The following is a 26,482-nucleotide window of genomic DNA, read 5'->3' as shown; positions in this document are numbered from 1 at the left end:
GCCAGGGGGTGGGGGGACAAGGTGCATATGGGACAGAAGCAGGTAAAGGGGAGGAGAGCAGAGGAAAGGCTGGGCTGGAAAAGGAACAGAGCACCGGTTTCACCCTGAGCTGGCTTGACTTCTGCAGGATCAGCCAGCATCTGACTGCAACCACATCACAGCTTCACTGAGGAAACCTGTAACACTTCCACCGCTTAAAGACTCTCTGCCCTTCCTCCTTGGCTCATGGTCAACACTGAAAGGCAGTCCAAGCTAACAGCCAGCTGCCTTCTGCTGTTTCAAAGGAGGCCTAAGCCGCTGAAAGCTACCTGGAGGTCTGGGCTGGAAGCTGCGTGTAGCCAAGGGGACCGAGGGTGGGGGGATTATTAGTCCTGTTCTTGGTCTGAAGGTCAGTTTTACAGGGACAGCAGACAGAGAAGCGGGTTGGAGGAGAAAGGTCGGACAGCCTCTTCAAGATTCTATAAATAAAGGAACAGTCTCCTCCCAAGTTCTTAGTCCTGTTTCACTATCAAATCCAGATCCTTATAAACATGCATGCTCATAAATACTAAATGACAGTGAATTCCATAGAGAGCAACAGTAGACGGTATTTCCCCCCTATTCTCTGTGTATCCAAAGTGGTTAAATACAGGGAGGGAGGGAGGGGTTAAACATGACAGCCCCTGGGATCTGGGGTTAGAGCATGAACCAGAACACGTGGAAGGGATCCCAGGGAACTAGGGTGGAAGGTCATTCTGTCATGGGTTCAGGGAAAGAGTGAAGGCCCAATGGCAGGAAGCCTGGTGACCATGCAGACACTTTAAGGGAAGCAGATGACATGATCTTATACCCTTGCCTATGCCCTTGTACCCTCCTGCATGGGATTTCTACGACTTCTACAGGCTGCTGGGAGAGATGGTTCTAACCTGGACCCTCCTAGCACAGGGGGAGCAGAGTCCAGCAGTGAAGACCGCGGACTCCTGAGCCAGACTGTCCGGCTCCCAAGCTCAGAGTTCAGCTCTTCCATTTACCAGCTGTCTGACTTTAGGCAAATTTTTTTAACCCCCACCCCCATACCTCAGTTTTCTCATCTATAAAATGGGGATGAGTGTGCCAAACTCATAGAATTTTTTTTACTGCCTATATTCCCTATGCTGTACTTTTCACCCCCATGGCTTATTTATTTTATAACTGGATGTTGTACCTCTTAATCCCCTTCAACCTATTTCGTCCATCCCCACTTCCTCTCCTCTCTGGCAGCCACCAGTTTATTCTGTTTATGAGTCTGTCTCACAGAACGTTTTCGGGATTAATGAGTTCATCTTTGCAAAGCTCTTAGCACAGCGCCTGACACACAGTATCAGAATGGGCAGTAAATGCTGGGGCGGGTGTATTCATTTCCTGTGTCTGCTATAACAAATTGTCACAAACACAGTGGCTTAACACCACAGAAATTTAGTCTCTGATAGTTCTGGAGGTCAGAAATCCAAAACCAGTATGGTGGTCTAAGGAAAACCCATTCCCTGCCTCTTCCATCACCTGGTGGCACTGGCATTCCTTGGCTTGTGGTCTCATCACTCCAGTCTCTGCCTTGGTGATCCTGTCATCTTCCCCTCTTCTGTCTGTCTGAAATCTCCCTCTGCCTCCTTCTCATAAGAATATCTGTGATCGGGGCGCCTGAGTGGCTTAGTTGACTAAATGTCTGACTTCGGCTCAGGTCATGATCCCGTGGTTCATGAGTTTGAGCCCTGCGTCAGGCTCTGTGCTGACAGCGTGGAGCCTGGAGCCTGGAGCCTGCTTCGGATTCTGTGTCTCCCTCTCTCTCTCTGCCCCTCCCCTGCTCGTGCGCTCTCTGTCTCTAAAAAAATAAATAAACATTAAAAAAAAAAGAGTATCCCTGATGACCTTTGAGGACCACGCAGATTATGCAAGATAACCTCCCCACCATAAGATTCTTCATCATACCCGCAAAGTTCTTTCTCCCCATGTAAGGTGACATCCATAGGTTCCAGGGATTAAGACACGCATATCTTTTAGGGAGACCGTTATTCAGCCACCACAGCTGGTATTATTGGCCAGAGGCCTGGAGTCTGATCAATAGCAAGCAGGTGGACCGAGTAAAGGAAGGAGAGGTCTCTGCAGAGGGAGGTCAGGGTATGGTTACCAGCAGTGGGTGGCAAAACCCACGATGCCCACTAAGGAGTCCAAAAGGGGCAGGCCTGAAGAATACTCCTGGGATGCTAGTTCTGGGCTGCACCTTCTTGTTCCTCCCCTTCAGTGGAGCACCGGCACTGGGGATGTGGGGGGCAAGGCTGCAGAACTGGAGGACACTGCTTTTCTTTTTTAATTTTTTTAAAATTTACTTTGAGAGGCAGATCATAAGTGGGGGAGGGACAGAGAGAGAGGGAAACACAGAATCTGAGGCAGGCTCTGGGCTCCCAGCTGTCAGCACAGAGGCCGATGTGGGTCTTGAACTCATGACCCATAGATCACGACCTGAGCCGAAGTCGGACGCTGAACCAACTGAGCCACCCAGGCACTCCCTCATAGGCACACATTTTCAATTTTAAGGTGTTTATTTTATAAAAGTTTACATGGCAATACCTGAGACAGCACTAGAACAGGCACTTAATACACACTCACCGACGAGATTAAATACGTTAACAGAGAAATACAAACAAAACTGGGTCAGCAATCAAGTTTAGAAGGCAATGAACTTTCCCAAAAGAAGGAAGACATTCAGTGTAAGAGTACAGAACACTTAGGGCAGGGAAAATCAAATCTACAGCCTTAAAACCCATGGTAGAGTTAATGTTTGGGAGAAACTTAGAATTACAACTCCTTTCGTGATCTCCAACAGGATAGTGCAGATTCTCAGGATAACTAAGAAAACATCACTGATATCCTTTCCCTTCACAGTTGGGAGAGAAGCCACTGTGCGCATGACAGGGTCACCTCCCGGGCTTCATGTATCACAATAATTATCACGTCTAGTGTGTGGGCTGCTGCTAATTCTTCTGTTTTAGCCACGCTCACTGAAAAACTCTTATTAGACTTCCTGCTAAAAGAGCAGCAACGGCAACAGCTAGAGCCATTCCACGATAGAGCATCAGTTGCTTCACTGTCAAAACATCCCCAACGGTGGCCACCGCACACCGGTTGTTTTCTTCTATTACCCTTAGCTGGGTCTGGCTCTCTGATCTGACGATATGATATCAGGTAAAATCGCTCCATCGGTGAACTTCTTTTTCCAACACAGGCAGATCCGTTGGTGTGGCGTGGGCTCTTTGATCCCTTTCACCCCAGCTCGAACCTGTGCCTGCTCTGCGACTCTCTTCCAGTTTGTCCTCCAGACGAGCACCAGACAGAAAAGGGCTTGAAAGAAGACACAGACTATCAATCCAGACCAGAGACCTATTATCCCAAGTTTTGCGGCAAACATCAGAGATACTCCGATGGGAAAACCAAACACATGATAACCGATGGTGTTCACGATAGCACCAATCTTTTGTTTTCCTATACCTCGTAGGATTCCACCACAGGCGCCTGCAAGGGCATCGAATAGCTGAAAGGGAGCAAAAATAGGCATCACTTGGCTCACAAGGTAAAATAATAGCTCTGTCTCCGGTAAATATATAGGCAATCGCATCCTTCATCGCCGAAAGTAAAATGCCCACGACGAGAGTACAGACACCCGCACACAGGAGAACGGTGATGCTAGAGTCCCGAGCCTGCTCAGCATTCCCTGCCCCCAGAGCCTTGCCCACTCGGGCACTGGCCACCACACCAAAGCCAAGGGGCACCCTGTAGGCTACAGAGGCCAGTTCGTAAATGATGGCCTGGGCCCCGAGCTCTGTCACGCCAATCAGTCCTGCAAGGAAAGTTCCGATCTCAAAGGTCCACTATTCAGTGCACACCGTGAACATACTGGGGACAGCCGGCTGGATGTAGGAGCCCCATTCTTGGAAACAGTCCCAAGTCCACCCTCTCCAGGTATTGATGTGGATTTTTTCCCACCACATGTACAGGAGAAGGAGAGCACACAGGAGGAACTGGGAAGTGCTGTCTGCCCAGGCAGATCCTACCACTCCAAGGTCCAGGGCATAAAGCAGGAGGGCATTCATGCCCACATTGATCACATTTGCTGCAATCCCAGTGATCACCTGAGGCATGATGATGCCCTGACTTTGTAAATATCTTGTCTGCAGCTGAAACAGGAATGCAGCAGGAAGAGCATGAATGAAAATCATCACATAAATCTGGGCTATCCTGGAGACTTCGGGTTCTTGTTTTAAGAGCAGGAGGATACAGTCCGTATTGATGAAGATGGCCCAGCAAGGAAAGCAACACAGCATCAAGATGAGGATTCCTCTTTGGAGTGTGATTCCCCACGCGTTTTAGGTTCTTGCCTCTGAAGGACTGAGACATCAGCCTGTCACAAGCGGAGGCCAAGCCAGTTCCAACTGAAATCCCAATAACATTCACCACCGATACCACAAGAGTAACGGCATCCAGCTCGACTTTGCCCAGATGCCCACAGAAGATGGAACTGACGACGCTAATCAGGAAGATCATCAACTGGGCCAGGAACACCGAGCCCTCGAGGGCCGCCAGAGCGGCTGCCTCCTGCCGCACGTCGGCTCCACCCCAGCGAGGGGCGTCGGGGCGGCTCGGTGCCTTCCCGGGGCGCGGAGGCGACGGCAGCTGCAGGGGGCTCCGTGCCGGCGCGGGGTGGAGGACACTGCTCTTGACTTGAATCACGGGAAAGGCCGGACAAGCAGCATCTAAAAGACGACAGGGGCACCTGAGCGGCTGAGTCGGTCAAACATCTGACTCTTGATCTCAGTTCAAGTCGTGATCTCATGGTACATGAGTTTGAGCCCCACGTCAGGTTCTGTGCTGACAGTGAGGAGCCTGCTTGGGATTCTCTCTCCCTCCCTCTCTCTGCCCCTCCCCCACTCACGCTCTCTCTCTCTCTCTCTCAAAATAAATAAATAAACATTAAAAAAAAGATATTTAAAAGAGGGTGCAAGCGGGGAAGGGCACTACGCAAACCAATGGGGGGGGGCGAAATGTACCAGCACAGGACAGCAATGAGATCTCAAAGTCTACTTGGATATACCGGTCTAGAATCATCTTCTTTCTCACTCCCCCGGAGAGCTCCATTTCTCTCTGCTGTCCTGTAGCTCTTCCCACAGTGTGATTTTATCTCAAGTTGCAGACCCCAAATCCACTGATCTCTGCCTGCACTGCCACATTCTCCTGAATGCCTGCCGTCACCGGTCCTCCCCTGGGTGGCCCCGACCACTTCTATTCTCTCTCCGCTTCCGACGTCATCCCTCTGGAGACCATGCAGATCATTCCTCACACAGCAGCGCACACATCCTACATCTCATCACGTCACTCTCCTCTTACGGCCCACAAGTGACTTCCTACTGCTTACGGATGGAATCCCAAGTCCTTACTAACACCCGTCTGGTCTTCCACGGTCACGGCTCTAGCTTACCACGCTCCAGTCACACCAACCTCTCTGCCTCCCTCCTCCACTGCCCATGAACGTGCGCGTACATGCGCATGCAGACACACACACACACACACACACACACACACACACACACACACACAAACGTGCTTTCTGCCTTCCTGCACCATCTGCCAGCTCCGCCACCCAGACCCCTCCTCTGCCGGAGTCTCACAGTGGCCAGCCCCAGAATCCGGCTCAACCTCTCAGGGGTCAGCTAACAGTAACTGCAGAGATGGCCTCCCCGAAGCCTCCGGCCAAGGAAGTCCCTGCCACGCGGTGACCACTGCCATCGCCCCATTTCACTTCCTTCACAGTGTCTCTCTCTGCATAAAGACTCCCGTGGCACATAGGCTCACAGTCTCTACGCTCTAGCATGTAACCACCCTCCGGGAGTGTGAGACCGTGTTTATCTTTTTGACCCTGTGCTTGGCACAGATCCCACCACATCCTAGAGAGCAGGCACATTTTCGTTGAACGAATGAATGAAACAACAGCTCTTCATTTACCGTTAGTGCCTTCCCCTTCCCTTTTGAATATTTTATACCCATACCTCCCTCATATTTGCTAAGCAGGATCTATGTCATGAAGACACATTAGCTTGAATTATCGATACTGGTGATGAGGAAAGATCCAGGCACCTTCCCGCAAAAGTAACGGGAGTGCCTTAATCTCCAAAAGAGCTCGCAAGTGATTCCCGGCTGGGATTTCTTATGACGGTCCCAGAAGAAGCTAAAATGAGGCAACTGCAAACAAGTAACTCAGAGCTTGTGAAAATGGATTTCTCTCCATTCCAATTCTTCCGCTTATCCATCCACACATCATCCAAGAAACAATTATCAAGTGTCCAATATGTGCCAGGCTCTATGCCAGACCCTGGGGATACAATGGTGAGAAAAACAGCCATGTTCCCTGCCTTCACGGATAGTTTCACAAGGGAGATGGACACTAAGCAAATCCTCCCATGATAAAGGTATTATAACAAACTGAGATACACATGTGCTGTGAAGGAATTGTAAAAGATGCTACGAGGGCAACAAATAATTAGAAAATAAAGTCTTAAAAATTCAACTTGTTAAGAGCACCAAAAATAGCTAAGAATCAATGCAAGAAATGACGTGTAAAACCTCTCTGCTGAATATGAGGAAACACTGCTGAGAGAAATTCGACACCTAAAGAAATGGAGATATGTCATGTTTCCTGGATTGGCAGGCCCAGTGTGATTCCAATGTCGACAGTTCCAAATTGATCTATGCCTTCAACACAGTCCCAGTCAGAACTCCAGCAGGCTTTTTCGTAGAAACTGATTTATCTGGAAATGCAAATGACCTGGAAGAGCCCAAGCCATCTTAGAAAACAACATGAAGTTAGAGGACTTACACTTCCTGATTCCAAGGCTTCTTATAAAACTACAGTCATCGAGACGGTGGGAGATGGTAAAAGGAAAGACGTTAAGGATTGCTAGAACAGAAGAGAGGTTTAAGAAACAGACCCACTCAGATACAATCAATTCGTTCTCAGTAAAGATACCGAGGAAATTCAACAGGATGTGGGGCTGGATAGGTAGGTAAGGATTTCTTAGAACATAAGAGCACAAAACATAAGAGGAAAACAAAATAAGCTAGACTTTGTCAAAATTCAAAATTGTTTTGTTCTTCAAGAGACCATTAAGAAAATGGAAACACAAGGCATACAGTGGGAAAAAATATAATACCCATAATCTAACAGATGACCAGTACCCGGAACATAAAAAAGAGGCACAACGTCAACAGTCGTCAGGGAAAAGCGAATTAAAACCACAACGAGATACCAGGGCCTGTAATCAGAATGCCTAAAACTTAAGACTAACACCTATCGAGGGGCTGGTGATGCTGTGGAACAGCTGGAATGCCCGTGCATTGCTGGCAGGAATAACAATGGTACAGCCACTTTGGAAAACTGGCAGTTTCTTAAGAAGTTGAACAAGAAGTTGACCATACAGCCTAGCCAATATACTTCTAGGTATCTGCCCAAGAGAACTGAAAGTACATATTTGCACCAAGATCTAAACAACAATGTACATACAGCAGCTTTATTCACACTAGCCGAACATTGAAAAACAAAAAAATACCCAAATGTCTAGCAACAGGTGAATGGATAAATAAAATATGAAATATCCATGAAACAGAATACTATTCAGCAACAGTGCTCCGAGAACATGTACTAAGAGAATCTAACTGCACCCAGGAGGTCAGGGAGGGCTTTCTTAAGAAGGAAGTGGGCATCTGAAAGAAGGCTGGGGACTGACTGGGGAGGAGGACTGGGTCATAAGAAATAGAGCGCTGCAGGCAAAGGCTGGGTCATGAGCCCCCGGCAGAGGGAAGGTGGCACGTTTATGGAAGCAAGAGATGGTCTTGCAGAGACAGCAAGGAGAGAGAAGAGACGTATGAGTTTAGGCTGGAAGTTGGCAAGGGCCATGCCGAGCAGGCCTTATAGGCCTTGTTAAGAGTTTTGACGTTGGGGCGCCTAAGTGGCTCAGCTGGTTGAGTGCCAGACTTCAGCTTAGGTCATGATCTTGCGGTTTGTGAGTTTGAGCCCCGGGTCAGGCTCTGTGCTGACAGCTCAGAGCCTGGAGGCTGCTTAGGATTCTGTGTCTCCCTCTCTCTCTCTCTGCCCTCCCCTGCTTGTGCTTTGTCTCTTTCTCTCTCTCAAAAACAAGTAAACATTAAAGAAATTTTTTTAAAGAGTTTTGATGTTTATCCTCAAGGCAATAAGAAACCTCAGAAAGGATTTTAAACAAGAGGGTGATATAAGTGGCTTGATATTTTTAAAATATCCCACTAACTACAGTATGGAGAACTGACTGTCAGGATGTGAGTGGCTGGGAAGGAGCTGGTCATGGCCCCTGCCAACCTCCTGGTAATAGACTCCGGCTTACGCTGACATGGGACGATGGAGACGGAGAGAGACGGACGCCTTCGATGGGCTCTGAGAAGTGTGGGACTGCATTCAGGGGATAAGGAAGAAGACGGTGTTGAGACGGACTCCAAGATTATGGCTCAGGGGATGGAACGGGAAGAGATCCCATGCCCCAACAGGGAGAACGCTGGAAGAAGGCCTAACTTGTTGGGGAAGGTCAGCTCTGGACACACTCAATTTGAGATGCCTGGGAGACATTTGAATGACAGTGTCTCTCAGGCATTTGGACACGTGGATGTGAAGGCTCACAGAAGCCCTGGATAGAGATTCAAAACTGGCTTTTGTGAAGATGGTAACCGACACTACAGAAATGCATGCAACAGGCCGAAGAGCTACACAGGACCAGGACGAGAGAGCGCCTGAAGCCAAGTCTTAAGGGACTCGAACATTTAGAGGACGATCAGGGAATGGTGGGCCGGTGAAGGAAACTAAGAAGTGACCTGAGCAAAGTCAGGGAAACCAGAAGAGCATAATATATGAGAATTCACGGAAAGAGAATGTTTCAAGAAGGCTATGGAAACTGTGTGGAAGGCTAATAAAATAGGAAGAAAATGTCCACGGAATTTAGTTGCATGGAGGTCACTGCCAGTCGCAGGATGAGCAGGTCCTATGGAACAACAGAGGTATAACCCAGATTCGAGGGGATGGGGGAGGGTGCTGATTGAGGAATAAGGAAGTAGAGAAAGTGATTATACATAAATTTTAGATAACGGGCCCAACTTCCTATTCTGACAAGCTGGGCTGTAATAATGATGAAAGAAAGCTGAACTTGGGAGGGATTGTGAAAGACATGGTTTTTGTGAAAGCACAGTCCTTGAATTCGGCCTCAGAGGTTGCATTTCCTTTTCATGTGACATAGGTGGGTGTTGTGAGTCATGAGCCCCAAGTTTCCTTTATTTTGTTACCTTCATAACTACCCCAGACATGGAGGAGGGGGTTCAGTGGGGCCTCGCCAACACAGGTGACAGGGTGCAGTGACATGAGAACAGGCACAGGCAGGGGACGGACGGGCCGAGGTAAAGCAGTCCTACTCAACATCTGTGTTCAGGAAGTCTCTGCTTTGCCATTAAATCCAGATCCTCATGAATATTTATAGAAAATCATAAAAGCAAAATGATACAAATAAATTTGGGGGCAAGCACAGATGGCAAAACAGAGGCCCCTTCCCTACCTCAAGAGGAAAATAAGTTCTGGCTTGGTTTCCTCCATGTGTGTATCTGGACAGGGCTTTGAAGAGCTTCCAGGGGGGCTACACAGACAGGGGGGCAGGGGATGAGGAAAGGACAAGGGTGGCGCAGAGGTCAGGTGCAGCCCACAGGGAGAGGGAACACGTGGGGGGGAGAGACACCGAGCCTGGGCACAGCTTCCCTGTAAAAGGGACATCAGGCCTCCTGAACCCCTGACACTCCCCCAAGTCAGACGGCATGGCGGTGGCCTCAGTCGCTCGGACGCTGCCAGCAGGCTTCCACTCATGGGTACCCACTAAGTGCTAAGCACTGGCCCCTATGCTTTATATATGCTAGCTCATCCACGCCTCACAGAAATCCTGAGATGGAAGTATTCCCATCCACACTTGACTGAAAAGGAAGTTAAAGTTCAGAAATTTATCTGCCCCACCGGCACCCTGATGTTTATAGCAGCACTATCAACAATAGCCAAAGTATGGAAAGAGCCCAACTGTCCATCGATGCGTGAATGGATAAAGAAGATGTGGGGTGTGTGTCTGTGTGTGTGTGTGTATACATACACACACAATGGAGTATTACTCGGCAATCCAAAAGAATGAAATCTTGCATTTGCAACTACGTGGATGGAACTAGAGGGTATTATGCTAAGCGAAATTAGTCAGAAAGACAAATGTCGGATGACTTCACTCATAGGAGGACTTTAAGATACAAAACAGACGAACATCAGGGAAGGGAAGCAAAAATAATATAAAAACAGGGAGGGAGACAAAACATAAGAGTCTCTTAAATACAGAGAACAAACAGCGTTGCTGGAGGGGTTGAGGGAGGGGGGATGGGCCAAATGGGTAAGGGGCGCTAAGGAATCTCCTCCTGAAATCATTGTTGCACTATATGCTAACTAACTCGGATGTAAATTAAAAAACAAATTAATTATTAAAAAAAAAAAAAAAAAGAAATTTACCTGCCCCAAGGTCACAGTGGAGGGACTTGGGTTTGAGCCCACATCTGCATGACTCTAAATCCCACACTATTTCCACCAGAATAAGACGCAGTCTAGGCGAAACCAATCTGTCTCAATCAAGAGGGCAAAAGAGACCTGCTGTGGGCAGAGGACAGGAGACCGTACAGGGGAAAAAAAAAAATTGAAGAATGAAAGAACGTAGGAAACTTCTTTTCTGAAGATGAGAAGAATCACAGAAGAAATTGCCTAGAAAAGAGAAGATCATCTGACTTGAGAAATGGGAAAAATGCCTGGGATTGACCAAAGAATTCAGGACCTAGGGACAGAGAATCTGGGTCTGGCAGGCAGAGTGAGGGTCTCTGGGGGGCGGGGAACGAAGATGCTGGCGGCGGGTGCCCATCCTTCAGGTTTGAGAGGAGACAGTGCTCAATTACTGACCTTCCCCTCTCCAGTCACATGACTCGCGCTAGTATAAAAGCTTTCTACCAGCAGGTTCCTTACAATTTTTTTTCCTGTGTGAAATGGGCAGTAGCAGTGGCTAAAGCCCTGTTCCTCTTTCCCAGAAGCTTTCAGACTTTCCTTCAGGACTAATCCCAAGAAGCCACCTACCTGGACTGCAGACAAGGCAAGCAGCTAACCCAGTGCTTGTGCTATGGGCAGTAATGCCAGGATCTGGATTGGAGGGGGAGATGCTGGGGGGCTGACGCAAGTCTGTGAGGAACTGGAGACAGGAGCCAGTGTAGGTGGGATCAAGGAAACAGGCCGGGACGTCAAGCCCAGAGAGGGAGGATGGAGGGGCCGGGCTGCATATGGGCAGCGAGGGTTACAAGCCAAATGGAAACTGAGTTGACCCCGTTAAGAGTTCTTCTGTTTATAGTCAAAACACCGGGCTCTGAAGCCAGGTGCTACCTGTGGGCTTTCCTGAATGTTCTCTAGAGTCTTTTAAGGGGCAAGCCCCAAAAGACAGTACTGGCTCACCCTTCCTCCCCTCTGTCCCTCCCTACCTACCACTTAGCTTCCTTTTTCCAGTGCAGTCCCAGAGTCTGGTATAGGTCAGGAGAGGAAAAGGTGGAGGAGAATCTGTGTTCTGCAAAAGGAGAGGAAAATGAGGTAGGGAGATGGGCTGGGGGCCGGGCACCTGCTTCCTGGGCGTGTGGCAGGGTCCTGTGGCAAGCCGGCACTGGGTCTCAAGGCCTGGGTTTGTTTTCCTGGCATGGGTGCTCCTGACAGACGGCTCACAGCTCTCTCCCCGGGAGATGCCTTTGTGAGATGCCTTTCCCTCCGCAGGCCTCTGACTAAGGGACCCAAGGAAAGTTACGAACCGATAACAGTAACTTCCTGTATCTGTGAGGAGAGGAGAAAGCCAAGGGTTGGTCCCCCCCCCAGAGACACATGATGGCGAACGTAATAACTCCTGCTTAATATCCCGCCCCAGGCAAAGTCAATAATTGCTCTGGGCTGTTCTGGCAGGTGGTGTAAGCAAAGCAGTGGTGGCAACAGAAAGGTCTGGCCTGGGAAGCAGAGTGCGGCAGGGAGGATGTCCGCGGCCCGAACCAGGCGAGGGTCCGTGGGCTGTGAGTGGCACCTCCTGACCCTGCCTTTTTCCGTCCTCTTCCAGAGCGACCATGACCAACTGGCGCAGCTCCATCATCCTCACGGCCTACGTCGTCATCTTCCTCACCGGTCTCCCCGCCAACCTCCTGGCCCTGCGGGCCTTCGTGGGGCGGGTCCGCCAGCCTCACCCCGCGCCCGTCCACATCCTCCTGCTCAGCCTGACGCTGGCGGACCTCCTGCTGCTGCTGCTGCTGCCCTTCAAGATGGTTGAGGCCGCCTATAACTTCCGCTGGTATCTGCCCGAGCTGCTCTGCGCCCTCACGGGTTTCGGCTTCTACAGCAGCATCTACTGCAGCACGTGGCTCCTGGCGGGCATCAGCATCGAGCGCTACCTGGGAGTGGCTTTCCCCGTGCAGTACAAGCTGTCCCGCAAGCCTGTGTACGGAGTGATCGCTGCCGTGGTCGCCTGGGTCATGTCCTTTGGTCACTGCACCATTGTGATCATTGGCCAGTACTTGAACTCAACCCAGCAGACCGCAAACACGAACGGAATCACTTGCTATGAGAACTTCACCGAAACGCAGCTGAGCGTGGTGCTTCCGGTGCGGCTGGAGCTGTGCCTCTTCCTCTTCTTCGTCCCCATGGTGATCACCATCTTCTGCTACTGGCGCTTTGTGTGGATCATGCTCACCCAGCCCCACGTGGGGGCCCAGAGGCGGCGCAGAGCTGTGGGGCTGGCTGTTGTGACCCTCCTTAATTTCCTGGTGTGCTTCGGGCCTTACAACATATCCCACCTGGTGGGGTATTACACGAAGAAAAGCCCCCCGTGGCGGGTCGAAGCCGTGGTGTTCAGTTCCCTCAATGCCAGTCTGGACCCCCTGCTCTTCTACTTCTCTTCATCGGCTGTGCGCAGAGCCTTTGGAAAAGGGCTGCAGATACTGCGACATCAGGGCTCCTCCCTGTTGGGACGCAAAGGCAGAGAGACAGCGGAGGGGGCGAGTGGGGACAGGGGTGTGAGTCAAGCCGAGGGAGCACCGAGTTCCGACTTCACTACAGACTAGGGGGGTCCTGGACCTTTGGAGGCACTCTGGGTTACCTAAGAATTGAGCAGGCTGGGAGAGTGGGAGCACGGGTCAGGAATCCTCAGCCCCGATCCACTACCGGGGCTGCGAAAACCTCTCTCAGCAGCTTGGTGTCCCCTCCTGACTGAAGTTTCCAGCCCAAAGGAGCACAGCTCTGTGACAAAAAGAAGAAATGGTTAGGCACAGAAGCACCATCAGACCAGGGTTTCGGAAGCAACGTAGCTAATACAAACCCAGTCCCTGTGACGTAGCCGGCAGCTGGGGATGACCGGGCTCAAGCGGAGTCCTTAAAGCAATCTTGCTATAAAGCTTTGAACAACACCTAGACGCCGGTCTAGCTGTGGATGCTGGAAAGAAGCCAACAGGAAAGAGGTGGATGAGAATACCAAATGAGGTCAAAGAAGACTCAGGAAGGTTATAAGCCAAGGGGGGGCGGGGATTAAGAGGGAGGACTGGAGACCCAGGCCCCTGATGATCTAGGTTTGCACTGTATCTATCGCTTCCACCTGCTGCTTTGTAAGTATGCTCCAGTCGCCTTCGTGTGTGTATCTTGTCTCCCTGCGTCAAACCTGCCGGAGGTCTGGGTCTTGTCTTCCCCCTCCGTGGCACCCCACACGGGTCAGGACGCAGCCTGGCACCCATCAGTCAGAAGTCAACACCGGTGAGCCCGGGAGTACACAACCTGGCCTGGCAGACTGAAAATAAAGACGGTAAAACTCTGCAGCGAGTGTCCACAGTTTTTGTACTTTCCTGCAAGGCTGGGGTGGGCGAAAATGCGATGAAGCAGCACAGTCAGCAGCACGGGGGGAAGGGGATGCATGGGAAACCACAGAAATGGCTGAAGGTCAGGATGTAATGAGTAGAGTGACTGTCGGGGCTGGTGGGATCCCATTTTAGATCTGGTGAATGGAGACGGGACCTAGAAAGAGGATGTGGGGTGAATCCTGACTTCATGTTATCAGCTGCATCTCAGGGGCCTAAAACACGTAACCCTCGGGCTTAGAAGCCTGCAGAGTTTTCCTACTGCCACGAGTTCTCCTCCAGCAATTCCTATCCTATCATTCCATTACCTACTTAGTATCCTCTCTCCCTGCCCAATTCCACCTTCCTAACTCATCTCTCCCCAAGAAGGAGCCCTGGCCCACTGTCTCTGGTTAACTGATCCCGGCCCCAGCCTGGCGGTCGGCAACAGAGGCTCTACATCAGAACTGTACGAAGAGGTACAAAAATAGTACACGCCCCCCCCCCAGTCCCCCACCCCACGCCAATCTCCTGACTCTTTGAGGGTGGGGCAGCGGATGAGCCTTTAAAAGCCCCCCAGTGATTACTCTAGGCAGCTCGGGAAATGAATCCCTGGCCTCACTCAGGGGCCCAATCTGTCCAAGAAAATATTCTTCAGACCGACCCTTCCTATTTGTAAGTCCCTCTCGCCACAACTCCATACTCCCTCATCTTCTGATTGCTTACTTTTTCCACTGTTATAAAACCCCACTCAAAATTCACTTTCTCCAGAAAGACTTCCCTTCTAATTCCCACCCAACTGAGCTCCATTTCTGTTTTCCTTCCTCAAACACCACTGGACTGCTGTAAAAGCCCCAGCTTCACGGTTGCTTGTACTTACTAAGCTGTCCTTGGGCAGGTCCTGACCTCTAGCCTCCCTTTCCAAACCATAATCATGAGGATGATGTATGCCTCCCAGGGTTATTCTGAAATTCCAGTGAGACTGTGCATATAAAGTTGCTGGGAAATTTTACAGTATCACTTAGCTCTAAGAGACCAAACGAAACGAAACGCCAATATGCCCCAACTTAAAAGAAATAAGGTAAGAAAAAATTAGAAATGATGGAAATCGTGTATTAGATAGGTAACCATATAGGATGGTTTAACAGTAATGTGTGAGAGAAAAAAATCTGGGATTTTTCTGCTGACTGTACATCTGGGATGTATTACACCTTCCAAAAACGCTTATTTGATTTGGGGTGGCATTAAAAGAAATAGAGTCTAAACAAGCCAAGACTAATCCCATTTCACTGAGGTCTTCATCAGTAGCATGTTCAGCACCTGAGCTACACATTATTTTTTTAAGACATTAACTCAGGAGTGCCTGGCTGGCTCAGTCAGTAGAGCATGAGACTCTTGATCTCGGGGTCGCGAGTTTGAGCCCCGTGTTGGGTATAGAGATTACTTAAAAATAAAATCTTAAAAAAAAAAAAAAAAAAAAAAGACACTAACTCAGGGAATCAAGCCCAGAAGAATTAACCAAAATGTTTTGGAGAGTTGAAACCCTATGACGGTGATGATTGAACAAATGCCAGCCACTACTCCAGAGAAGTAGCCTAAGATGATGGAGGGAATTTTCGAAGGTCAACAAGTGAAAGAGAGTTTAAATCCAGGTCTGCCTTTCTCCAAAGCACCTGCTTTTTCGTTGACTCAAGAGAAGCAAGTAAGAGAATGTTGGATATGTGGCTGAACCAAGGTGAGGTCCAGCTCATGGAAGACACATTCTGTGTAGCTCACAGGGGAAGAACAAGGATCAGAGGCAGAAGAAGCAGGGAGCTGCATCTCAAACAGTCAGGGCTGTTTAAAATGGAACTGAGCTAGGGGTGCCTGGGTGGCTCAGTTGGTTAAGCATCGGCTCAGGTTATGATCTCACAGTTCATTAAGTTCAAGCCCCACGTCAGGCTCTGTGCTGACAGCTCAGAGCCTGGAGCCTGCTTTGGATTCTGTGTCTTCCTCTCTCTCTGCTCCTTCCTCATTCATGTGCTTGTGCTCTCTCTCTCTCTCTCTCTCTCAAAAATAAATAAACACTTAAAAAAAATTTTTTTTAATGGAACTGAGCTAACTCACCAAGGTAGTCACCCGCCAGTTCCAGAAATACTGAAGTGGAAAACAGAAAATATCTATCCTGGAACATTGAGGAAACGGACACACCTGGTTAGAGCTGAACCAGTTAAGTGTCAAACCCTTTCCTGCTCAGAGATTCCCAGGGTTTCAGACACATGGCTGCTCTTGCCAATCACAGAAGCGCAAGAAAATCTCTGGTCTGAGATTTTCAGGGTGAACCTTTTGCTGCTCACTAACACGTCTTTGATCTGCATGAAGTCATATGATATATAGCACATTTCTTCCCTGGGAAATTAATAGCTCATTTGTCCAACAAATATGTATGGGTTACCTACTAGAAGCCAGATACTTTTCCAAGGGCTGGAGATGCAGAGTGTATAAGAGACAAGGTACCTGACCTCTTGGGGCTTCGATTCCAGTGGGGAACAACAGTCAATAAGTAAACAAGTAAGCCAGGAAATTTCAAAATGTGCAACTGGTTTTTACAACTGGACTAAAATAGAAACGTGGGGGAAAGTACAATGAGAGGTTAAGGGAGTTTCGAAGATTCTCCTGAGTCAGTGATATTCAGCTGAGAACTGAATGATGAGAAGGAGTTGCCATACAAAGGCCCATGGGAAGAACATTCTAGAAATAGGAACTGCTGATACAAAGGGAGAGAGGAGGGAGAAAACCTTAGCTTCTCAAAGGCTGAAAGTGGGCCAGTGTGGGGCTAGAGCAATGCTCTGCAAATGTAGGCATGGAGAGTTTGCTAAAGCACAGATTACTGTCTTCCCTCCCCACAGCTGCAGAAATCAGTAGGTCTGGGATGGGACCCAAGAATCTACCTCGAACAGTCCCAGGTGATACTGACGCTGGTGGTCAGTGACCACTTTTTGAGAACCACTGGGCTGGCATACAGCGACCTGGGGAGAGAGCCATACAAGATGAAGCCGAGGAGGTCAGCAGGGACCAGACCACGCCAATCTTTTAGGCCACAAATAGTCTGAATTTATTCTAAGAGCTTTGGAGACCATTCAAGGGTTCTAAGCAAAAAAGCAGAGTGGTCTGATTTCCATTTTAAGACAGTCACTCTGGTATCTGTGCCTACCACTGAAGGGAGATGGTTGTTAGGATCAAGGAGATAACGCACAGGACAGATCTAAGAACCATAACATACTACATCGAGCATGCGGGGTTTTCACCCGACTGGTAGCTCCCTGAAAGTGGGGGCTGTGCCTTCTACCATTAGAACTGGGCTGTCCAAGGACCAAATAGCCAGGAGGAGGCCCCCATAAGTTATCACGCATCTACTTGACAAATGCGTGCACCTCATGTGTGCTAGAAAATGTTTAAAACAACTAGGTTGGGGGATTTGTTGGGAGCGGAGTGGCTAAGAGTGGGGTGGAGGACGGTGAAGCCCTAATTTGTAGCACTTGCCAACTTCTGTTGGGCCGATTTCTACCAACATGGAGATGCCGAACGCGGGTCTGGCAAGTGATGTTAATGAGCAGTTCTTGCAAGCACATCACTGGATATACCTCCCGGCACATATGCTCAACTGGCAGACAGATCACGTCCTATTTGAGAAAACAATCTCTCTCCCTGGCTACATATAGTACAGGGCTCTGGCACAGGGACTTCTCAATAATAAACACTAGCTGAATGTGGCTGGCTGGGCCCGATCCAAGAGGATCCGGGTGGCTGGTTAGATTGTGAGACTCCCGAGTCCCCTGTAGGATGACAGATGGGTAAACAGAAATATTAGTGCCCGGTTAATGAATAACACAGACAGCAGCCTAGAGCCGCTACCAGGAAACCAGGGTGGAGGGAGCTGGCTCAGCCTGACCAGGGGGCCCGACCAGCAGGAAAAGGGAACCTGGCATCAACTATTTCACTTCCTCTTTCTGGAAAAGACGCCGTTGTGCCCCTTCCTCAGAAATTCTCATCTGACCAGAGCCAGAGCTGTAGGATTTTGTGGTGATCACCGTGGTCCAAGGGAGCAGGGGAGTGCGGCTGGGAGGGTCTGAAGGAAAACACAGCCAAGATGCCACAACTGCCTTCAATTCGCCTGCCCCTTGGCTCCAGGTTGTTGTCAGTTCTCCTTTTTATCAGCTTTCCCTACCTCCTGTGGTTAAGTACTTCTGCCCCATTTTTTTTTTTCATTATTTTTCTCTAGTCACAGGAAATGAGGACATTTCTCATCTACAAATTGCACATTCAACCAGGAAATTGGGCCAAAGATCTCTAAGTCCGCCGCGGTGCCTGCCCAGTAACCCACTTGGCAAAAATTTGAAGGTCTGCGGAGATAGGAGACGGGAGGTCCGGTGGGGGGGGCCGGGGGCCACGGTGAGCCGTCCACCAGCAGCTTACCCAAGCCCTGGTATAGTCTCGGGCTCCTTCTCTCCAGCCACGGTCCCCTGGCATCTGGCAGGCCGAACTACGATCAGCCTCAAGGAGACGGTGTTAGGAAAGTAAATACACTACTTTCAAATCTAGATGTTTGAAAAAGCCGATATGCAGGTACAGTAGTCTAGAATCTCTAAAGTGCCACAGCAGACATTACATCATTCGGCTTTCCGTGGGTGTAGGCATTTGTTGATCCACAAGCGTTTACCGAAGCCTACTATGTGTTGGGCCCTGTTCCAGGTGCTAAAAACACAGCAGTGAACGAGGATGAGATCCCTGACCTCATGCGGCTCATATTCCAGTGGGAGAGCAGACAGGAAAACCAATAAACAGACACTTGGGGGCAGTGCTAAGATCTGTGAAGACACTGAGACAGAGTCAGGGGACTAGGTGGCTACTTTTGAATGAGTGGCTTGGAAAGGCCTCTTGAAAGTGACATCTGAGGGACACCTGAGTGGCTCAGCTGGTTAAGTGTCTGACTCTTGATTTTGGTTCAGGTCATGACTCACGGTTTGTGAGATCGAGCCCCACATCAAGCTCCATGCTAGGTATGGAGCCTGCTTAAGATTCATTCTCTTTCTCCCTCTCTCTCTCTCTCCCTCTGCCTCTACCCCACTCGCACACTAGCATGCATCCTGCTCTCTCTCTCAAAATAAAATAAAATTAAGTTAAATTAAAAAAAAAAAAAGAGAGAGAGAGACATTTGAGTCGCAACCAGAATGGAAAGAAGGAATCACGCATACCAAGAATTGGCAGGGGAAACGGGGAGGGAGCAATGGACGGGGAACCTTCCAAGCAAAGGGTTCAAAGCAGGTGCAAGGCTTGAACAAGCCAAACTTGCACAAAAGAAAAGGCCAGGGTGACTGGGGCTCAGTGGTGGCTGGAAGATCGAGAAAGGGTCAGATCACAGGCATTCTCGAAGGTTTAGGATAAGAAGCACAGCCGATACCTTCCACCTACTTAACAACAAGAAAAGCCGAGGCCCAGAGCTTTTTAAAGTGCCATGTGCCAACCCTCATCAGAATGGTTTTCTGACCCCAGACTCCCTCTCAAAAGGAGCCGCACACACTCTTCTTCACTCTCTCAACCTGACCCCTCATTGCAGAAGAGAAAGGTGGGCAGGAAACGTGATTCGTGCTGCGGGAAGCTTTGGGGTACAGAAAGTTGGGGAGGGAGGGAGAGATTGGCAAGGTGCTGTGGAAAGAAAGGAACCAGAGGTGGAACAAGACACCCCAGAGTGAGAGCACAGCGCAGACCGGTGTGGAAAGCTGGCTTCCAGGAGGGAGCCGTGGCCGAGCAGAGGTGGGCTGCCCAGCAGGAGGTGGAGGTAACCATGAGCCGTCCCACGCTGTCCCCGTGTCCACTGACCTAGAGCAGAAATGGCGTGAGGACACAATCATGGCACTTTGGGGCATCGCAGAAAGCCTCAGGTCCAACGATTCTCAACCCAGGCTGCGCTCTGAGCCACCCGAGAAGCTTCTGAAAAATGCCAGTGCATCTGAGTATTTTATTTTGTTAAAGCCCCCCAGGTGCTTGAGAAGCTCGGAGGGTTGAGAAGCCATGTCTGGTCCTGATCCTCTGCTGGGCCAGTCAGAGGGGGTTCCGGGAAGGCAGCAGGGAGGGCACAGTGACTGGTTTTGAACCCAGGCTTCCGCTGTGCATCTGGACTCCTCCGGGCTTTAGTTTTCTAACTGAAAAACAATGGGGCTAACACACTTAAATCATCACACTACTGTGAGGACTGAATGAGTTTAACACTGTACATGCAAACACTTCGAACGGCGTCTCACACCTGTGGATGTTCACGCACGTTTACACAAGGCCGTCTTTCTAAACGGTGATTCCATTCTCCTGCTTAGAGGCCTCCAGGTGCTTCTCGGGGCTGGCAGAATAAATCGCAAACCCACCCCACGGCCAGCAAGGTCCTGCGGGATCTAACACTCATCCACCTGCCCAAGCTCATCTCCCTCTCTCACACACACCCCTTCTCTCACTTCATCTTTCTGGCCTCAGATCCTTCGCACTCGCTGTTCCCTCTTCCTGAAGCCCTCTTCCCCCCAGTTCCCACGGTGGCCGAGTCTTCAACTGTCAGCCTGTGTGTGACTTCAATTTCATTTGCTCACAGGACTTTTTCCTCGACCCGCTCCAGAAGTGCCTGCCTCCCTCTCATACGCTCACTCGCATTACCCCGAGTTACTGACTTTACTGCACTGGGCACGACCTGATCGCATCTATTGTTGTCTTACTTCTTAGGTTTTTGAAAGATACACAGGCACGTGCTTTAATGAGTCAAATGGTTTGCTGCAAAAAACAGCATCCCTCACCTTTCGCCCCACCCAGGACACTTAGCTCTTCCTGGAGGCCATGGCTTTCACCTCCTTTCAACTAATCACAAATCCCTCATATCTTTAAGGAACTTGCTTACTTTACTATACTTCTTTTTTTAATATCAGGTTTGATCTGTTAACTTCCCCCGATGGCAGATGAAGATTTAACTCTCTCCAATACATGAACACACACACACCTCCCCACTCAGTATCCCAATTACATCATAACTGTGTTCCAATACTCAACGCTCACGTTATTGTGACTATGTAAATAGTGGAGTTCTATAGTACACTATCATTATTCTTCTACTCTGAACACATTTTCCCATCCTGTAGAATTAATAATTGCCTTATTTTTCACTTGCTTGCTTTTCTACATACCCAAACGCTTTGCCAATGGTCTTCTTTCTCTCCTTCCGAGACCTTCGGTGGTATTAGCAAGATATGGATTTCATTTTCTTGAAGAAATCTCTCCCAGAACTTTCTGACCTGCGCCCGTCTGGATGGGTGGCAATTTTTGCCAGGTGTCCAGCCGGCCCCTGGATGCTCTTGAGAGGCTTTTTGCTTCTCTGCTCTAGTTTCTTTTCCTCGGTTTATGTCCTCTAACAGCTTCTTAGAAAGTAAATGTTTTGAGGGGAGCCTGGGTGGCTCAGTCGGTTAAGCGTCCGACTTTGGCTCAGGTCATCATCTCACGGTTTATGAGTTTGAGCCCCGCGTCGGGGTCAGTGCTGACGGCTCGGAGCCTGGAGCCCTGCTTCGGATTCTGTGTCTCCCTCTCCTGCTGCCCTTCTCCCGTTCGTGCTCTGTCCCTCTCAAAAATAAATAAAACATTAAAAAAAATTTTTTTTTTTTTTTTACGGAAGTAAATGTTTTGGGACTCTGCACGTCAGAATTTATTCTACCTTTGTGCTTCATTGGTAAGGATGACGTAGGAATTCTGGATTGGAAATAATTTTTGTTCAGAATTTTCAAGGCATCACGATACTGCCTTCTAGCTTCTGGTCTTATTGAAAATTCCTGGTTCCTTGATCCCTTGTTTGTGGCCTTTGTCTCACTGGAAACCTCTAGGGCCTTATGCTTCTCACAAGTGTTTTAAAATTTCATCCTTTTGTGCAGGCACTCAATGGGCTCTTTTCATCTGCAAAATAATGTCCTTCCGTTTGGGGAATTTCTCTTAACACATTTTGTGATTATTTCCTTGCCTTCATTTTCTCTCTTCTCTCTTTCTGGCACTCCTATTATCTGGGGCATACTGGACCTCCTAGACTGGCCCACTAATCTTCCCTTCTCTCCTATTTACCATCTCTCCACTTTTTTGCTCTACCTTCAGTGAGATTTCTTCAAGTTTATCTTCCAGTCCTTCTATTTAATCTTTCCTTTTTGCTATCCGTTTTCACTTCCAAGCATTCTCTTTTATTCTTGATCTTGTTTCATGGTTGTAATATCCACTCTGATCTTTTTGAGGAATTTTCGTCTCCCTGCTCTAAGTTGCCTTGTTGGCATGGGTCTCTATTCCTTTATCTTACAAGTTTTCATCAGCTATCTGGTAATTCTTGCTTGTCTTAAAGGGAAAGAAGGGAACTAATTTTTTTGAGGTATATGAAAAGTACAAAAAGGTAATATGACATGATTCCAGGGTTTGCTTTAAAAACAGAAAAGAGGGGCGCCTGGGTGGCTCAGTCGGTTGAGCGTCCGACTTCAGCTCAGGTCATGATCTCACAGTTCGTGGGTTCGAGCCCCGCATCAGGCTGTTGTGCTGACCGCTTGCTCAGAGCCTGGAGCCTGCTTCCGATTCTGTGTCTCCTTCTCTCTCTGCCCCTCCCCTGCTCACGCTGTGTCTCACTCTGTTTCTCAAAAATAAATAAATGTAAAATAAATAAATAAATAAATAAATAAAAACAGAAAAGAAAGGAGCACCTAGGTGGCTCAGTCAATTAAGCAAGGTCCGACTCTTGACCTCAGCTCAGGTCTTGATCTCAGGGTTGTGAGTTCATACCCCGCATTGGGCTCTGCACTAGGTGTGAAGCCTACTAAAAACACACACAGAAAAAAGGGAAGGGGAGGGAAGAGGAGGGGAGAGGAGGGGAGGGGAGGGAAGGGAAGGTGAAGGGAGGGAAGGGAAGGAAAAGAAAGGAAAGGAAAGGAAAGGAAAGGAAAGGAAAGGAAAGGAAAGGAAAGGAAAGGAAAAAAGAAAAGAAAAGAAAAGAAAAGAAAAGAAAAGAAAAGAAAAGAAAAGAAAAGAAAAGAAAAGAAAAGAAAAGAAGAGGAATGGAAGAAGCCACTATGGTAAAATCTCAAAAACTGTTGAATCTGGGTGATGGATAAATTAGGTTCTATTGTACTCTTCCCTCTACTTATGATGTTTGAAAACAGTCAAAGTACCAATGTAGTTGTTGATGGGATTTGGTTCCTTAAGGGCTGTGAAACTGAGGGCCTCTGTTCCTCACTGGCTATGGGCTGGAGGTCTCCCTCAGTTCCTTACCATGTGGGCCTCTCCACAGAGCAGCTGGCTTCCACCATAGCAAACAAGCAAGAAAGCAAGAGAAGACAAGACAGAAAGCAGCCTTCTTATAAACCTAATCATCAACATGATCTTCTGCCATTTTCTACTCAGCCCATTCTCAAAGGGAGAGAGAATTACCCAAGAGTGAATACCACAGGGTGAGATCACTGGGGCCATCTTGGAGGCTGCCTTCCACAGAGACTAAATAATGAATGGAAGTTGTGAGCACATGAATTAGGCTTCACTGTAGGATGATTCTGCTGGGTCATCCAGTTGGGGAACTTCCAATGTCAACTTAGGGTTTTTCTTGGGCTGATCAAATTTCCCAGAAAAACAAACAAGCCTTCTAATCTCCTTCCTGGAGGATGACAGTTGGACTATCAGTCAGTTAGAAGCCAAATAGAGAAGAGGGCATCCATCATTCCTTTAATCTCCTTTTGACATGCTGGTACCTCTTCCAAGTATGTCTGGTGTCCCAGGTTCCAAAGATCCTCTGTATTATCCTCTCCAGAGAATAAACTGTAGGTCTTTTCCTGGGTGAGGGGCAGTTACCTCATATCAGAGAACTGAGGTCGAAATCTGGGGATTTTTTTTCATAAATTTTCAACCAGTCTCCCTGACATTAGTGTGCTTTCACCTTCATTTCCAGAGGTACCTGTTGCTATTCATTCATGAGCTTTATGCGGACTGTGCAGTAAAAACTTGGTCGAGTCCTGGATTTTCCCACTAGTGGCTTAGGATTCAACTTCCACGAGTCTACATTTCCAGTTACCACTCATTCATCTGCTTTGCAGCTTCCAAACCTTTGTGGGCATTACATCCTCTATTGTTCTCCCTGCCCTTATGGCTTTAGAGCCTTTCTAAAAGATCCCCTTACTGTCTTTGTAGTGTGATTTCAGGAGGGAGCCAAAGGGGCTGTGTGTGCTCAATCCACCATCATTAGCCTCAGATACTTCTTCTTTACTATTATTTGTTTACTTTTTTGTTGTCTGTCTCCCCTCTTGAATGTAAGTTCCAGGAGAACTTGTCTATTTCATTCACCTATGCATCCCCAGAACCACTGACACAGGTAGGTGTTCAACAAATGACTGAATCAATTTGCCAAAGAAGGAATCTTGCTACTCTCCATCAAAAAGTTGGTAGCAGACCCATGGCTCCTGGTTTCCCATCCAGCACCCTTCCTGCCACAGCATGTGTGGGATGTAAGTCATTTTGCTAACTAATGATACCTAACAGGTTATAAAGTGCTTTACATGTTATAAGGTGGTTTCAGAATGTTATCTCACTTGATCTTGACCATAGCCCAAGCCAGATAGAAAAAGGATTATTACTGGCCCTAATATAGTTATGACCCTTGCCAAGAACTATCCTATGCCAAAGAAATCACCAACCTTGTTCCTGACCTTTCACCTTGTGCCCACTGCCATTTGTCTGTCCCTTGCCATAATTTCCTCTGCAAGTGGAACTCTTAAGGCCTGTCTTCTCTCAAGGAAATGGTCCTCAAAGACGAGGACCAGTTCCCTCATAAAGAAGGAAACAGGTACACACATGGGTAAGTAATTCAAGGGCTTCTGAGCAAAAAGGATGTCTGAGTTTTGTGACATCATTAGAGCAGAAGAAAAGAAAAGTGGGACTCTCCAAATTCCTAGAGCATAGAGAAGAGGTTGGTACCAGGAGGGTGCTTATATGCTAGAAGGAGAGGGAAGAAGTCCCAGAATTAAAGAGCAGTATAGGTATGGTGGGGAAAGAGTGGGATGGAAATAACCATCTACCATCACCAGCAGACTCTCATAAAATTAAAATAAAATAAAATAAAATAATTAAAATAAAATAAAATAAAATAAAATAAAATAAAATAAAAAGTGGGGAGCCTGGGTGGCTCAGTCGGTTGACCGTCCAACTTTGGCTCAGGTGATCATCTCGCCATTCCCAAGTTTGAGCCCTGTGCCAGGCTCTGTGCTGACATCTCAGAGCCTGAAGCCTGTTTCAGATTCTCTGTCTCCCTCTCTCTCTGCCTTCTCCTGCTCATGCACTGTCTCTCTCAAAAATAAACAAACATTAAAAAAAAAAAAAAAAAAAAGTAATGAAAATCTATAACATAATCACAAAGCCAGTTAGAAAATATTACAGACAGCAGGTCTTATAAAACAATGACATCAAGATCTTGAGATCGAGACTGGCTTGGACTCTGAAGAATCTGAACTCTGCCTGAGGACCCCAGGGAAAAGTGAAAGCAGGTACAAGGGCCCCTTGAGGGAAACATGACACAATCTCAGAAGGCCGCACCATGTCCCAAAGGCACAGGGCACAGAGGTAAGAGGCTGTAAAGAACCCCTCACTTCCCCTGTGCTAGATGTCATCCTCTTTTGGAAAGTGCCTGCCATCTCCTGGGTGGATAAGGTTACTACCTACCTCCAGAGCCCAGGAGAGCCCTGGCACCACAGAGGCTGTGGCCTTGCTAATGACTCACAGGCAGGCAGGCAGGCATCTCTCAAAAGCAGAAGTTTAGGGACGAGGAGTTGCTAAGCCTGTGACTAATCAAGTCTTGGTGTGGAAAGAGGTGCAAGGCACCTTATTAAGCTACAAAAAGCAGTTGCAGGAGAGTGCACAGCAAACGGCATTATCTATGATCTTTAAAATAAATATACAGGTATACCTCAGAGATGCTTTGGCTTGAGTTCCAGACCACCGCAATAAAGGACGTCAAATGAATTTTTTGGCTTCCCAGTCTATTTAAAGGAATACTGTAAGTTTATTAAGTGTGCAATAGCATTATGTCTAAAAAAAAAAAAAAAAGCAATGTACGTATCTTCATTAAAACCTACTGTGTTGCTAAAAAACGCTAACCGTCATCTGAGCTTTTAGTGAGTCATCATCACCGATCACGGGTCACCATAACAAATACAATAATAAAGAAAACGTTTGAAATATTGCAAGAAATACCAAAATGTGACACAGAGACACGAAGTCTGCACATGCTGTTGGAAAAATGGCGCCGATGGACTTGCTCGACACAGGGTTGCCACAAACCTTCAATTTGTAAAAATAAACGCAGTTATCTTCAAAGTGCAAAAAAACAACACACAAATGAAGCATGCGTGCACGTAGTAAAGCACCTAAGTGTTCGGAGACCTTCGCACACGCAGACGGCACTGATCTTTCAGCACAAGCTATTCAG

General features: G+C 48.2%; 2 protein-coding genes across 3 annotated transcripts; one reads left to right on the top strand and one right to left on the bottom strand.

Annotated features, from left to right (window-relative positions):
* Positions 1-2,536: 2,536 nt before the first annotated feature.
* On the bottom strand, positions 2,537-4,797 carry LOC131500203 (multidrug and toxin extrusion protein 2-like; the record flags this gene model as incomplete). Its single annotated transcript, XM_058709022.1, is given in 4 exon segments — positions 2,537-3,185; positions 3,188-3,586; positions 3,588-4,367; positions 4,369-4,797. Coding segments are annotated over 4 exon segments (1,782 nt in total), but the record flags the coding sequence as incomplete, so codon positions are not given.
* Positions 4,798-11,116: 6,319 nt separating this feature from the next.
* Positions 11,117-13,965, top strand: FFAR2 (free fatty acid receptor 2). 2 transcript variants are annotated; one of them, XM_058709636.1, is made up of 2 exons: positions 11,117-11,231; positions 12,225-13,965. In XM_058709636.1, the coding sequence occupies exon 2, from the start codon at positions 12,232-12,234 to the stop codon at positions 13,219-13,221; it is 990 nt and encodes a 329-aa protein (XP_058565619.1). In that variant the 5' UTR covers positions 11,117-11,231; positions 12,225-12,231; the 3' UTR covers positions 13,222-13,965. The 2 variants fall into 2 exon arrangements, with proteins under 2 accessions (XP_058565619.1, XP_058565618.1); XM_058709635.1 differs by lacking the exon at positions 11,117-11,231 and adding an exon at positions 11,242-11,716.
* The last annotated feature ends 12,517 nt before the right edge of the window (positions 13,966-26,482 follow it).

Source organism: Neofelis nebulosa, chromosome 17 (assembly GCF_028018385.1).
Source record: "Neofelis nebulosa isolate mNeoNeb1 chromosome 17, mNeoNeb1.pri, whole genome shotgun sequence".
NCBI lineage: Eukaryota > Metazoa > Chordata > Mammalia > Carnivora > Felidae > Neofelis > Neofelis nebulosa.
This window is presented reverse-complemented; position numbering and strand designations above follow the sequence as displayed.